This window comes from Haliaeetus leucocephalus, unplaced genomic scaffold, assembly GCF_000737465.1.
Source record: "Haliaeetus leucocephalus isolate CR32 unplaced genomic scaffold, Haliaeetus_leucocephalus-4.0 Scaffold140, whole genome shotgun sequence".
Classification (NCBI taxonomy): domain Eukaryota; kingdom Metazoa; phylum Chordata; class Aves; order Accipitriformes; family Accipitridae; genus Haliaeetus; species Haliaeetus leucocephalus.
The window spans coordinates 12991499-13004948 of NW_010972576.1; the positions used below are offsets into that span (position 1 = coordinate 12991499).

At 41.3% G+C, this 13450-nt stretch overlaps 1 protein-coding gene across 3 annotated transcripts in view; it reads left to right on the top strand.

Moving 5' to 3' along the window:
- Positions 1-13450, top strand: part of NFKB1 (nuclear factor of kappa light polypeptide gene enhancer in B-cells 1) — a 67427-nt gene that overhangs the window by 45710 nt on the left and 8267 nt on the right. For all 3 annotated transcript variants that reach the window (XR_775545.1, XR_775544.1, XM_010586199.1), the window contains exons 15-23: positions 529-670; positions 3961-4075; positions 6179-6380; positions 7582-7751; positions 8603-8705; positions 9607-9731; positions 10592-10658; positions 10990-11162; positions 11297-11474. Coding sequence is in view for 1 of the 3 variants with exons in the window: in XM_010586199.1 (XP_010584501.1) it covers positions 529-670; positions 3961-4075; positions 6179-6380; positions 7582-7751; positions 8603-8705; positions 9607-9731; positions 10592-10658; positions 10990-11162; positions 11297-11474 (1275 nt within the window). In the remaining 2 variants the exon portion in view is untranslated. The remainder of the gene's footprint in view (positions 1-528; positions 671-3960; positions 4076-6178; positions 6381-7581; positions 7752-8602; positions 8706-9606; positions 9732-10591; positions 10659-10989; positions 11163-11296; positions 11475-13450) is intronic.

Here is a 13450-nt window from a genome sequence, read left to right on the forward strand (position 1 = left end):
TTGAGTTGGAGGGGGGGCACAAAGCCCTGCATTTATTCCATAGCTTTTCTGTGAGTTTCTGTGCAATATTTGACAGGTCCCTTAGGCTTCTTGTGTCTCAGTTTTCTGAAGTCTGAACTACTCAGAACTGCATGGGAGGTTCTTGTAAGTGCTCTATGGACAAGAGTCCTTAGATGTTGCTCGTATCTAAGCAAATCCAAGTTCCTGCTCCTTTTGTCCCATTACACGCAAGTGCACATCAATGCAATTAATTCGGTGCCACTCAATTTAAAGGTAGCTTCCAGGGTTTGACTGTTCTCAGAATTCTTGCTGCCTGAATGCTCAGCATGCACCTAGTTTTTCTTCTCAGGGTCTCATTCCCTCTATCCTTACCTCTCAGCAGTAATAAGCAACCTGTCTCAGTAAATCAGTGAATAATGCTTGGTGGTCTGCACTTTGTATTTCTTTGGCAGCACAAATGCCTGTCAAAAGAAGGTGGTGTTGCAAAGAAGACAACTGAACTGATGAAGACAAAACTTTGTGTTGCAGGTGGTCTGTTCCTGGAGAAGGCCATGCAGCTTGCCAAGCGTCACTGCAATGCTCTCTTTGATTATGCTGTAACTGGAGATGTGAAGATGCTGTTGGCTGTTCAGCGCCATCTCACTGTTGTCCAGGATGATAATGGAGACAAGTAAGTTGGTCTATACTTACTGGGTTGAAAGTCATGTTTTTAATGGCAGGATGGTGTGGTCAATTTGCTGTGTCCCCTGCGGGTGCTGATCATGGATTGCAGCACTGCTCTAATCAAATAAATACCATTCTCCTTTGTGTTGTTTGGGAGAGGTACAGCTGCAATTTAGACATTTTTGTTGTATTTGCAGAAAAGTCACTCAAATCACAAAGTTCATTGATCCGGTACCTGTCAGAAAGTAATCTGGTCATTGAGGGTATGTTGAGCTTTGTTGTGAGTTTGTTTGCTTTTTTTTTTGTCTTAAAATCGACTGAGCATGAAGTGCTATGCTTGCATCATGGTACACAGTTGATGGGGATCCTCAGCTTTGTGCTGAAGGAAAGTGCCCTGCTTTTTATTCCATGCAAGTCCTTAAGTCTTCATAGGAAGCTTTAAATTACAGATGCACCAGGAGACGTAGAAAGAATAGCTGGAGGGTCCATGCTGCTTTTCTCCCACTGACACCAAGTTCTTTCCAGAGGACGGTGGTTTGCTCTTGCTTATGTCTGTACTGTACTGTTGTCTTCCAAGAGATTGCACAGATGTTCGTGGCAGACTTCGCTGCTAATATTTCTGTAACAGTCCTTCAGTAACATGAGCTGAAGTAGAAATCCATTTTGTTCCTCTACACTTACGCAGATTCTGTGGGACTCAGAGGGTGAAATACAGTGAGGAACTAATGATTAGTAGTTACTTAAAAGCAAATTCAGTGGGAGTGGCTCTGAACACATGCAAAGATAATCTTTTCAATAAGCTCACTTTTTAGCTGACAGGCTTTGGGCAGGCCCTGTGCAATCACTTGTGTTTCCTTAAATTTCAGTATTTTGTACGGTAGAAGCCATATAAGCCTTAAGGTGTCCAGCTAGATGGAAAATTACAAGCAACTGAGACATGCCATCCCACTGTTTGATTACTCAGTGAGAGGCTACTACTTTCACTCCACTTTCAGTGAAAATAGGTCTCAGATTACTGATAAAGGACTGCAAAATCAAAGATAGCTACTTTACTTGCTTTGCTTTCCAATTGGCAACCTGATGTCTACTTTTAAGAAAGCAGAAATATGAACAAGGCAGGAGCTAGCAACTAAATCTGCTAGCACTTTGGACAATACAGCTTCTGTGTTTAACAACAACAAAAAAAAAGCAGGGTAGAGGAGTATTGACCAAGCAGGACCTGCATTTAAATACAACAAGGTGCCCCTCAGATTTGGACTTGCAGGGCATTTCAACAAAGTCAAAATACTTTTCAGAATGATGGTAAATAGTTGTTTTCTTCCTGCATTAAGAAGTACCTGCAAGTATGTGAGGTTCAAACTCATGTCATCTTTCTCCTGGGATGGATTTTAGTCTGTGAGCATGTAATACATCTAAATTACTCAGCAGCTTTTTAACAAAACAAAGTTTTGGTGACTGTCTTCCAGCTCTCTCATACAAGCTGTTTAAAGGAGGAGGGAAAAAAAAAAAAAAGGTCAAAACTCATAAATCCCTTTCCCTAATTTTCACTTTAATCATTAAAATTATAGGTCAAAAACTATACATTTTTTGCTTAAGCCTTTAATGAAGTATTGCTGTCAACAATTTTACTTGTCTTTCATCAAAGTAGTATGTAGGGAATGAAAATACCTTCTGTGGGACCCTGTGTTGTGTTTTATGGCTTTGAGACAAAATACGTTAATCTGTGATTAGTGTATATTTATGGTGGGCATTCAGTAACACTGGCTGTTACTGCGTTTATACCAGTACCACCACTTTCCAGAAGCCTGACAGTATTATGGCACTCTGCCTCCATAGCAGTGCTGAAATGCATTTTCTGATGTAGGACTGCTTAAGAAATGGAATTGACTGCCCTTTCATGGTCTAGTCAGCATGTCTTTACAGCACCATGTGTAGTGGCAGGGTAAAGTTAAAATACTTGCTACAGGAAAAAGAACTAAAGGCAGTAGAAGAGCAAATTTGTTTCTGAAGTGAGATTTGGAAAGAAAATGTTGGCATGATAGAGCATAGTAAGAAGCACCTACCAGAGAACAGTGGAATAGCTCTTTTACGGTAGTGGTGGGACTGTTTGAACAGCACAGGAGAATTGAAGGAGGAAACGTGCTGTGGTACTTCCTATGGCAGTGTCCAGAATAAATAATAAAACAGGCCCTTTTAGCGTGAGTTTGGTTTAGAAATCATTCCCTTTTTATTCCCTTTTTAAAATATCTTCTGGTTTTGAGTGCTCTCAGTCTCAATTTCAAGATGACTCTATGCCTTGAATGGCAAAGAACTTTTTTTTCATGAAAGTGTAGATCTGAGTATATTCAGGTATTTCTGGAGCAGCATAACAAACATACCACATGTCCTATGTTGATATTGTGTGTCAGCAGCAATATACTAAAAAGATGAGTCTAGGAGTTGGCCAACATCTGTTAAGGGAGAGCTTGGCAAGATATGTTTCAAAACCAAAAGCATGACTTTGAAATGAAGTCTCAAGGGAACAAGACAAATCGAGTTCTGTTGGAGAGGGGTGATGGGATTCACAACCTGTTTTTTTCCTGGTGTCATTTCGCAAGTACAGCCACTCTGGCTGATGGCGAAGGACTTGACTTTGGAGAAGTGCACAGGAAACACCATTGCATTAACCCAGTAGAAGTGGTGAAGTGTCTTGCTATGCAGTCAGTCATGTCCCAAACCAGGTTTTTTTCTTTGTCATGACATCTCTGGGCACTGCTGCAAATCCTGTGGCTGTTAGTCACCAGGCCTGACTCCTTAGTCATTTTTTCTGTTTGAAAACGAAGAAAAGAAAACCCCACAGATCTGGGGAAACCCCCAAGGGAAAATCTGCTTTGGTGGCAGAGAGGCCTGTGGAAATTCTGAAGGAAGGTTTTGACAGTAAAAGGTGTTCATGTGCTGCATAATTCAAAACATGAAAAAAACAAAACAGCAAAGAATCTGGGGATTTCAACAAGTTCTGAAACAATTATTTTGTGCTACAAAGTTTGTATTTATTAGACTAGGAGTTAAGTTAAACTCAGGACCAGCAAAAGCCATCCTGAGTCTGCTTTTGTGATTGAAGGGTTAAACACAGTTACCTTCTGACTAGCTTTTTTTAATGTTGGGATTCATTTTAGGTCCTGCTATTTAGTGCTGAAATCATGACCTCTAATAGTCCAGTGTTTGGATCAGTAAGAATTCAATCAGATCTACAGCAAAATTTTTATAATAAATTTGAAAATAGTGTGAATTTGTTCATCTGTTTTTTGTTTGTTTCAGTGTCCTTCATTTAGCAATTATCCACCTTCACACTGAGCTGGTGAAAAACCTCTTGGAAGTGATGCCTGATCTGAATTATAATGACATCATTAACATGAGAAACGACCTTTATCAGGTGTGCAGTTGTGGTGGTATAAGTGTTGATTGTTCAGCCAGTAAAAAAGAAATTCCACAACTTACTGTCTGTCTTATTTTTCTTCTATTCGTTGGAATGAGTCCAGATCAGAGTGTAATGCAAACAAGTTTAGAAGCACAATGACATATTGTAAGGTGGTGGAGGAGCAAGAGCATGTTTTCACTGTTTTAGTTCATAACTCCCCTTGGTGTCAACAGAAACGTCTCCATGGGTCAATCATAGAACAGGCCAAAAGTATGAAATTTGTCAGTTCATGTCTTCATTATTTGGCTTCTCTGTTATTGAACCAGCAGTATGGATTACAGTGTGCCAACTCTGGGCTCTTTTGACCTTTCTAACATGGGATAATTCGGGATCATGAGTCAGTTGCTGTGTCATCAGTTATCTAGAGGCATGCAGAAGCTGTAACAAACTATACCCTTCCTGTAGCCCAGATGATATTTGTGCCCATCACATGTACACCAAGATTTCCCTTTCATTTCTAGATTCACATTATAGCAAAACAAACAAAAAAAAGCCCATCCCCATGTCTTTTACCTAGCAGGAAAAGAATTCTTAACTGCCAGGCACAATTCTGTCTCCTCACCTTCATCTGCGACAGAGTCTGAGCTTTTTGTATTGTAACTCAGACAGGCTTTTAAGAGCTGTGGAAACCTGCCTGGAAAAGAATCTCTTTTCAACTGTGCACACCATTCAGTTGTCCCAAAGCTGGACATTACACAGCAGCACTCTGACATTTGTATCATTTCTTTTGCTGTGAACAGTAAAGGCAGGTTTTTATTCTACACAGATAGTCCCAGAGGGTTTATTTTGACTTTTTTGTTCTCTTTCACATTTCATTTTTAAGTTCCTATAAAGCAAGTTTGAAATGTGGAGGCTGGTGAAAGCAAGCAGAAGATTCTGAATTGAATTCTGTGCCCTCTCTGTAAAAGAAACAGGAAGCAAAGCTGTGCTCCACACAAGAAATAGATCTCTAACTGCCAGGACCTCTACAGCTATTCCTACCTTCTACTTAAACCTTCAGCCAGTGGTGGGAGGGAATGTAGGCTTGGGCTAGAATTTTCCTTCTGTACAGATATTCTGAAAGCTGAATTGTATGTCTACCTTACAAATTCAGTAATTAATAGCAAATATGTTGACAAATCTATTGACAAACACCAGCTTATTGTACAGAGCTGGAATTAGTCTTTTTTTACAGTCCTCTGTTAATACAGGGATAATGATATGGAGATAGAATCTTGTGCAATTTTTAGATTATTTTAGTGTTGGAAATGTGATTTCCCAAACCCTACTGGAATGCTTACTGTTTAAATACATATGTTTCTGAGTGTGTTCTACATGATGCTGTTCACTGGCAAGACTGTCAAGAATGCAGTATACAATCAACCTTTGGAAGTACTTGAAACCTCTTGGCCTGAGAGCTTTTTGGTGCTGCAGGTGTCTTTGCACAAAAATGGAGAACGTGCAAATAGAATCAGCTAGCTAGACACGTGCTGTGTAAATGCACAGTTGTTCTGCACTTTGACAAACGCACAGAACAGCAGGATTTTCTTCTCTTCTGTGCAGTCATTTTGAGGGATAAGGAGATCCTAAGCCCGTGGCTGTAAACCTCCTATTCAGGAGCAAAATTAGAGCATAGTTCGGTGCCAGAGGCAGATTTGAGCAGGCCCTGGAAAGTGTGTGTGCTCTCTCTGTGGCATGAATTTGGCTAGGGGGCAGCTGGAAGCAGGGTTACAGTGTCTGGGGGGGACATGGGGATTATCTCCTTTCCCGAGTCCCTTGCACCGCAATGCTCAAATAGCCAGGTCAGTGCCCTGGCTTACAGAGCAGGCAACATCTTTTGTTCCTCCCAAAGTCCAGCTGCTGACACTAGCAAGGCAGGTTTTATTTCCCGTAAGTAGAAACCCTATTTGTAGTATGCAGTAGGAAAAAAATGTACACATACACAAGCTTTTAATTTCTGTTAGCTTTGAAGTGGGGTAACATCTTCTCACAGTAGGGGCTTTTATGGATTTAAGAGATTTCTGTAGAAGTGATGTAGCTGTTGCTTATCTTCTCATGGCTTGCTTCTGTCACTTCTAGACCCCTTTGCACCTGGCAGTAATCACAAAGCAGGCAGAGGTGGTGGAAGACTTGCTGAAGGCTGGAGCAGATGTTAGCCTTCTGGATCGCCATGGTAATTCTGTCTTGCATTTAGCTGCTACTGAAGGAGATGAAAAGATTTTGCGTTTGCTCCTCAAGCATAAGAGGATATCTCCAATGGTCGACCTTTCCAATGGTGAAGGTATGGAAAGATAATGGCTGTATTTTACACTTGCCTATGGGACAAGCACACCTCAATTCCTGCCAACACAGTGTTTCTACACAGGTAGATACAGACCTTGGAAATAGCATCTTTCCCCATTTTGCATGTGCTATCCTTGGCTTTTACATGCCTGCAGTCACAGATGACAGAACACAGACATGTAGGTTTTCTGGTTATACAGAACATAAGGATTGGTAATGGCCACGTGACACAGTATGGATTTGAATTTTTGTTACGGTATATTCTCTTTAATCTCGCAAAACTTCAAGCACTGTGTTCCTCCTGAGATACCTTATGCAACCACTGGTTTTTAAAAAAATCCCCCCAGAAGAAAATGTTTCCTCCTCCTCTCTAATGAATGAAATCCCCTCAAAAATAGTTTCTGGACCACTGTTGAGTTTTACATCTGGTACTTGTGACCATACAGAATTAGAGCCTATAAAATAACCACAAAGACGCAATTCTCCCATTTTTCAGTGGCACAGATAATTTGAATTTAGTATTCGTGCTCTAGCAGATTGTAAAATGTCTGACCTAAAAATGTCATTATGGGATTCAAACAACTGTATTAAGTTCCTCAGAGAGATGGGGGTTTTGTTTTGTTAGCTCGGGGTTGGTGTGTGTTTGTTTGTTTGTTTTTTAAAGATAAGGCTTTATTATTCTCTTTTTGAGCTGGTACAGGTAATCTTGAGGTGATAGGGCAGTGTGACCTTACAGGAAGATGATACTAAAATATACCAATTATTCCCCAGATTGTTTCTAGAAGAGATGTTCAGTAGCAGATGGGGCCAGTGCAGGGTACCTACTTGTTTAGTACCAAGATGCAGATTTTCTTTTTAAGGCTCCTCTCCTTTGAGGCAAAGAGATGCTCTAGGTGAGCTCTTCAGTTCCTGCCTTCTGTTCTACCTTGTAATCTGCTGATTTTTTTTTTTTTTCCATGCATGGCTTTGACTTGCCATCAATAACACAACTAGTTCCAATTTATGCACAAAGAACATTTTTATTAACTATCTTTTAGCGTATAAGCAGGCAAAATAAGTCACTTCTGCTCAGATAACTACAGTAACTCTCACTCATTTTACAATTCTCATAGATGTGGCCACTTCAAAACTCATTACTCTGACATTTCTGTATTTTTCAAATATTAATACACGTGATGGATGGCTTTTGTTTTGTGTAGGTCTCAGTGCAATTCACATGGTGGTGATAGCAAATAGCATGGCCTGCCTCAAACAGCTGATTGCTGCTGGAGTTAACGTCAATGCTCAGGAACAGAAATCTGGACGAACTGCATTGCATTTAGCTGTTGAACAAGAGAACATCCCTTTGGTGGGCTGCCTTTTGCTTGAGGTAAGGGCGGAATTTCTTTCTCTCAGGTCTTTTCACTTACATATTTAAAACCTCTTGGAAATCCTCAAGTGCTTCAGAGGAACAGTAGTAAGGGTGTTTTCCTGTGTATTGACTTGTTTACTTAAATCAGTAAAAAGGCAAAATTATTGCTAATGTTACTCATTATTACTTGTTTAGCAGTGTTGGCGCATCTTTTGCCCAAGTTGAGGAATTAAATGTGACCCTGACCTGACCACATATGCCGTGTTTAATTTGCACCAAGTAATCCCGGCAGCCAGTGAAACTACTCTTGAACAAGTTAATCATTTCATCTGTGTGAAGTGGAATGTGTATACAGATGTGCATGGAGAGATGGTTGTGTATAAATATTTGTCTCATCTTTTTAAAACCTTGATCCTAGTGTGCTTAATTCTGCACACCCAGAGCTGGCTGCAGTAGCTTTCCTCGGTATCTGTGTACGAATGTGCCGCCAGCCTACCTGCTATCCTGAAGAGCAGCAGAAAGGCAGATTTCTGTGCACACCAGTTTAGGCGCCAAATGCTGCAGGTAATCGGATGGCAGAGCTACTACATGGGACGCAAAGTGGCTTTTATCTACCTGACCTATTTGGGTTTATATGCTGTGCCTCCTGCTGTAACACTGGAGCACACAACCACCATCTGTTCCTGCATGGAGATGGTTGTAGTTGCTTTCTCATTCCTTCTTTTCAGACAATGATTAGAGTTTTTACCCAAACAGGCGTGGAATGGTGCTTATTTGCACAGTAGCGATGTTTATGCAGACACGAGTTTCTGCAGCTGTATTGTATAGACAAGTAGCACTTTTCTTTTTGTCGTTCAATAAAAACTTAGGGTGATGCAGATGTGGACAGCACTACATATGATGGGACAACTCCTCTTCACATAGCAGCTGGAAGGGGCTCTACAAAATTGGCAGCAGTTCTCAAAGCAGCAGGTATGAAAATAGATATTTGCTGCAGAGTTTTCTTTCACAGTGACGATTCAGGTTAGAAGGCTGCAAGCAGAAAAGAATGTGCCAGTGAACTTATTTAATGAGCAGAAGAAATTAAAAGCATGAAGGTTTGTTTTTCCTCAGGGAAGTCCTATTTCCAGGTGCTGTACTACTCTTTAGCACCATCTAATGGCTAAAAAGGCAAATTATGTTAGTCAAGAAAAAAAAAATCTCTTGAACACTCTTGGAAGTTTTTTGAGTATTTCTTTTGTAGTTTTTATAGCTGAAGAAGCAGAGAAGAGACCTCGTTACATAATTGGGATAAGTGTTGGACTGCTTTAAAAACAAAAAAAATAGGTCACTGAAACATGAGCTTGTTAGTTAGTGTCTCCTATTTCATATCACTGTGGGGAAGAGTTAGTTTTGAATATTTATTGGAACATTTTTTCAGTTGTATTTAGACCTGATTTTTCTCCTTTGAAACAGAAATCCAAGCTTCCCATTGCTCTGGCTGCGTGCTTGGTCTTTTTAATAATACCCACACTTTCTTTGACACTATAAAAAGAAGCACCACACTATCGCTTCATCGCATACACAGAGTGTAGCATGTGAGCCAAGAATGGGACTGGAAGGCAGTTGATACAATCATAGCTAGTGCTCTGGGCTCTAACACTCTGCACGTCATTTTTTCCCTCTTTATAAAGGAGAGTAGCATTATACAGAGATGTGACAGCATTTAACTTTAGTCAATAAAGTTGTTTGCTGACCTAATATAAAATGTAGTTCAGCTTGAGTAGCTAAATTAGCAGTTTGCCATTCAGAACTTAGAATACGTATTTTAAATATTGTTGAAAAGCAGCTTGAAGCCTTTTCTGAGGAATTTTTTTTCACACTTGTTTTCCAGGTGCAAATCCTCATGTTGAGAACTTTGAGCCATTGTTTGATCTAGATGATGTGAAAGATGATGAAGATGACGATGAAGGGATTGTGCCTGGAACGACACCACTGGATATGGCAGCTAGCTGTGAGGTATGTGGTCTGGCTTTTTTAATAATAAATGATAGTTCAGCTCTCTTGGCCAGCTCCTTTCACTGCATCCACAGTTATTTCAATGGTGACAAGCTACTAATTTGCCATCAAAAATTAAACTAATTCAGCCACAACTCCCCCCTGTGAAATAGCACTGGAAGAAAGCTCCACTTAACAGAGTACTTCTACTGAACAGGAATGGCCAGGCACTTCTTGAAATAGTTGCACTACAGTCTTCAATGTGGAAAAGTGTTTAGCTGGTTGGGCAGCTTGTGCTTGAAGGCCCATATTCAGAGATGCTCTCTAGTGGGTTTCTTTGCTGCATGTTCTTCAGAATTGCAGACTTTGTGTGGAGGGAAAATACACTCTTCTGTTGTGTCCTGCCCAAACAGTGATGAGGCTGCACGGTCCATGCTTTTAGTAGCTGATAACGTGCAGTTGGCTTGGTGTGAGTGTAAGGTACAAGCAGTCAGCATCCCTAATCACATGGAGCTGGGGAGTGGTACTAGCCTTAGGTGAAAATCTATCCCAGGCTTTGTTTTAAATTACTAGTTGCAGACAGGCAATAACTTCTCCTTTAGGCACTGCTACCACCATTCACTTAATGCAAAGACTTCCTCTGTATCTTGAAAACAGTTGCCAGATGACATAGGTAAAGGGCAAGGGAGATCAGCTTCTCAAGATTTCTCCCTCAAGCTTTGCACAGGTCTTCTACAGTATCTTTTGTCATACTGATCCTGGGACATAAAAAATTTACAGATGGCATTAGGGCTTTACACAATACTACTGAGAATTGTCAAGATAATGGACACGAACCAGGTTTCTGCTAAATAAATACTGACTTTAATGCATTCTCTTAGGTGTATGACATATTAAACGGCAAACCCTACGAGTCAGCAGTGGTTTCGGAGGACTTACTGACACAAGGTAACATCTATAAAGATGACTTGATGATATCCCTCTAGTGATTGAGTACTAAATGTGTACTTGCAGAAGACATTGCCCTGCAATAGCTTGTAACTGAAATGAGGCAGAAGAGGTACCCTCCCACGTACTCATTCATAGAATGAGCATGATTCTGTTAAGGGTAGGTCACAAGGACACACAGGAGTACATTTTCAATATTACAGCAATACATTAGTAAACACTGGGATTGATGGACACTAAAATACTCTTTAATTTGGCTTTGTTTCTGCTTAGAAACGAACTGGTGCATGATTTGTATAAATAATAAACTAACATATTTCTCTGTTCCCAGGACATTTGAGAGAGCTGAATGAAAGTTCCAAGATGCAGCTTTACAAACTATTGGAATTGCCCGATCCAAAGAAAAACTGGTCCACTCTAGCACAAAAACTGGGTCTTGGCATACTTAATAATGCCTTCAGGCTGAGCCCTTCCCCATCGAAAACTCTGCTAGATAACTATGAGGTAATGTGGCTGTAACAAGTTACAAAGACACTCAAACATAGAGAGAACATTGTCCTCCTGCATGGTGAGACAGTGCAGCCCTTTTGTTTTAGCCAGCCTGGATGATGGTGAGTATCTGGTGTCTTCTCTCTTAGGTTTCTGGTGGTACAGTTCAAGAGTTGATTGCTGCTTTGAGACAGATGGATCACACAGAAGCCATTGAAATCATACAGAAAGCACTAGCCATCTCACAAAGCCCACCTCACTTGGAGGACAATACCGCAAAAGCTTTTCCATTGTCATCACCACCCACCTTTGCAAATGGAGAGACAGGTAAAATTGACAGTGAAATATCAAGAGCTTTACTTCAGATGTTTTTTTCAGTACCTGCCCCGGCCCTGGACTGCTGATAGGTTGCATAGTTTCTTACACACAATGCCTGAGCTGCATACCTGTTTCAGAAATATTTTACTGCAGCATGACTTTTCTCATCATAGACATTTGCTAGGCCTAGAAGAAAGGGGAAAAATGAGTCATGTGAATCCTTAGCCCTGCATTACAGTATTGATTATACAGCCTCCCTTTTCTAAAACCAGACATCTGCCATTTACTGATGGTAACTCCTTGGATGTACTGGGGGTAAGTTTCAAAAGATAAACTAGGCAATGATCTCCCAGGCCTGTACAAGTGTTGCTACCTTTTTACTTCCCCCACCCTCATATCTGGATAAACAAAAATGTTTTGGGTTCATAAACTTCTCAGTAAGACTTTGGTATTAAATTTCTCTTTCCACAATGTGTAGCACTCCAAAATGGCCCCGTGTTCTACAGGCAAAGAAATTGGGGATGGTTTAGGTTACAAGGGACTTCCAGCAGTCAGGGTGTCCAACTGCTTCCTCAGAGCAGAGCCAATGTAACATTACATGATGTTGCTCTTGTCATGTCCAGTTGAGTTTTGAGCATCTTCAACAGCAGAGGTCCTACAGTGCTTTTGGGCAGGGGACTCTACTAACAGAAAGATTAGATTGGATGGCTACAAGCTCTTCAGAAGGGATAGGCAAGGTAGAAGAGGTGGTGGGGTGGCTCTCTATGTTAGGGAGTGTTTTGACTGTACAGAGCTACACGATTCTGATGACAAGGTGGAGTGCTTATGGGTGAGGATGAGAGGGAAAGCCAATAAGGCAGATATTGTGCTGGGAGTCTGTTATAGACCACCCGACCAGGTTGAAGAGACAGATGAATCGTTCTACAAGCGGCTGGCAGTAGTCTCAGAATCGTGTGCCCTTGCCCTCATGGGGGACTTAAACTTTCCAGACATCTGCTGGAAATACAATACAGCAGTGAGTAAACAATCTAGGAGGTTCCTGGAGTGTGTGGAAGATAACTTCCTGACACAGCTGGTGGGTGGGCCAACCAGGGGAGGAGCCTTGCTAGATCTGTTGTTTACAAGCAGGGAAGGACTGGTGGGAGGTGTGATGGTCGGAGGCTGTCTTGGGCTTAGTGACCATGAAATGATAGAATTTTCAATTCTTGGTGAGGCAAGGAAGGTGGTCAGCAAAACCACCACTATGGACTTCTGGAGGGCAAACTTTGGCCTCTTCAAGGCACTAGTTGAGAGAGTCCCTTGGGAGATGGTCCTGAAGGGTAAAGGGGTCCAGGAGGGATGGACATTCTTTAAGAAGGAAATCTTAATGGCTCAGGACCGGGTTATTCCCATGTGCCGCAAGTTTAACTGCCAAGGAAAATGACTGGCCTGGCTGAATGGGGAGCTTTTGCTAGGAGTCAAGAAAAAAAGAAGAGTTTATCATCTCTGGAAGAAAGGGCAGGCAACTTGGGAGGAGTACAGGGATCTTGTTAGAGCATACAGAGAGAAAATTAGAAAGGCAAAAGCTCAGCTAGAACTAAATCTGGCCACTATTGGAAGGGACAACATAAAGTGTTTTTACAAATATGTCAACAGTAAAAAGAATCCCAGGAAGAATATCTGTCCCTTAATGGATACAGAAGGGAACGTTGCCACCAGAGATGAGGAAAAGGCCGAGGTACTTAATGCCTTCTTTGCCTCAGTCTTTAATAACGAGTCCAGTTATCCTCAGGGTACTCCACCCCTTGAGCTGGAAGGTAAGGATGAAGAGCAGAACATACCCCCCTTAATCCAGGAGGAAATAGTGACCTACTACGCCATCTGGACACTCACAAATCTATGGGACCTGATGGGATCCATCCAAGAGTACTTAGGGAACTGGCAGAGGTCCTTGCAAAGCCACTCTATCATCTATCAGCGATCCTGGTCAACAGGGGAGGTCCCAG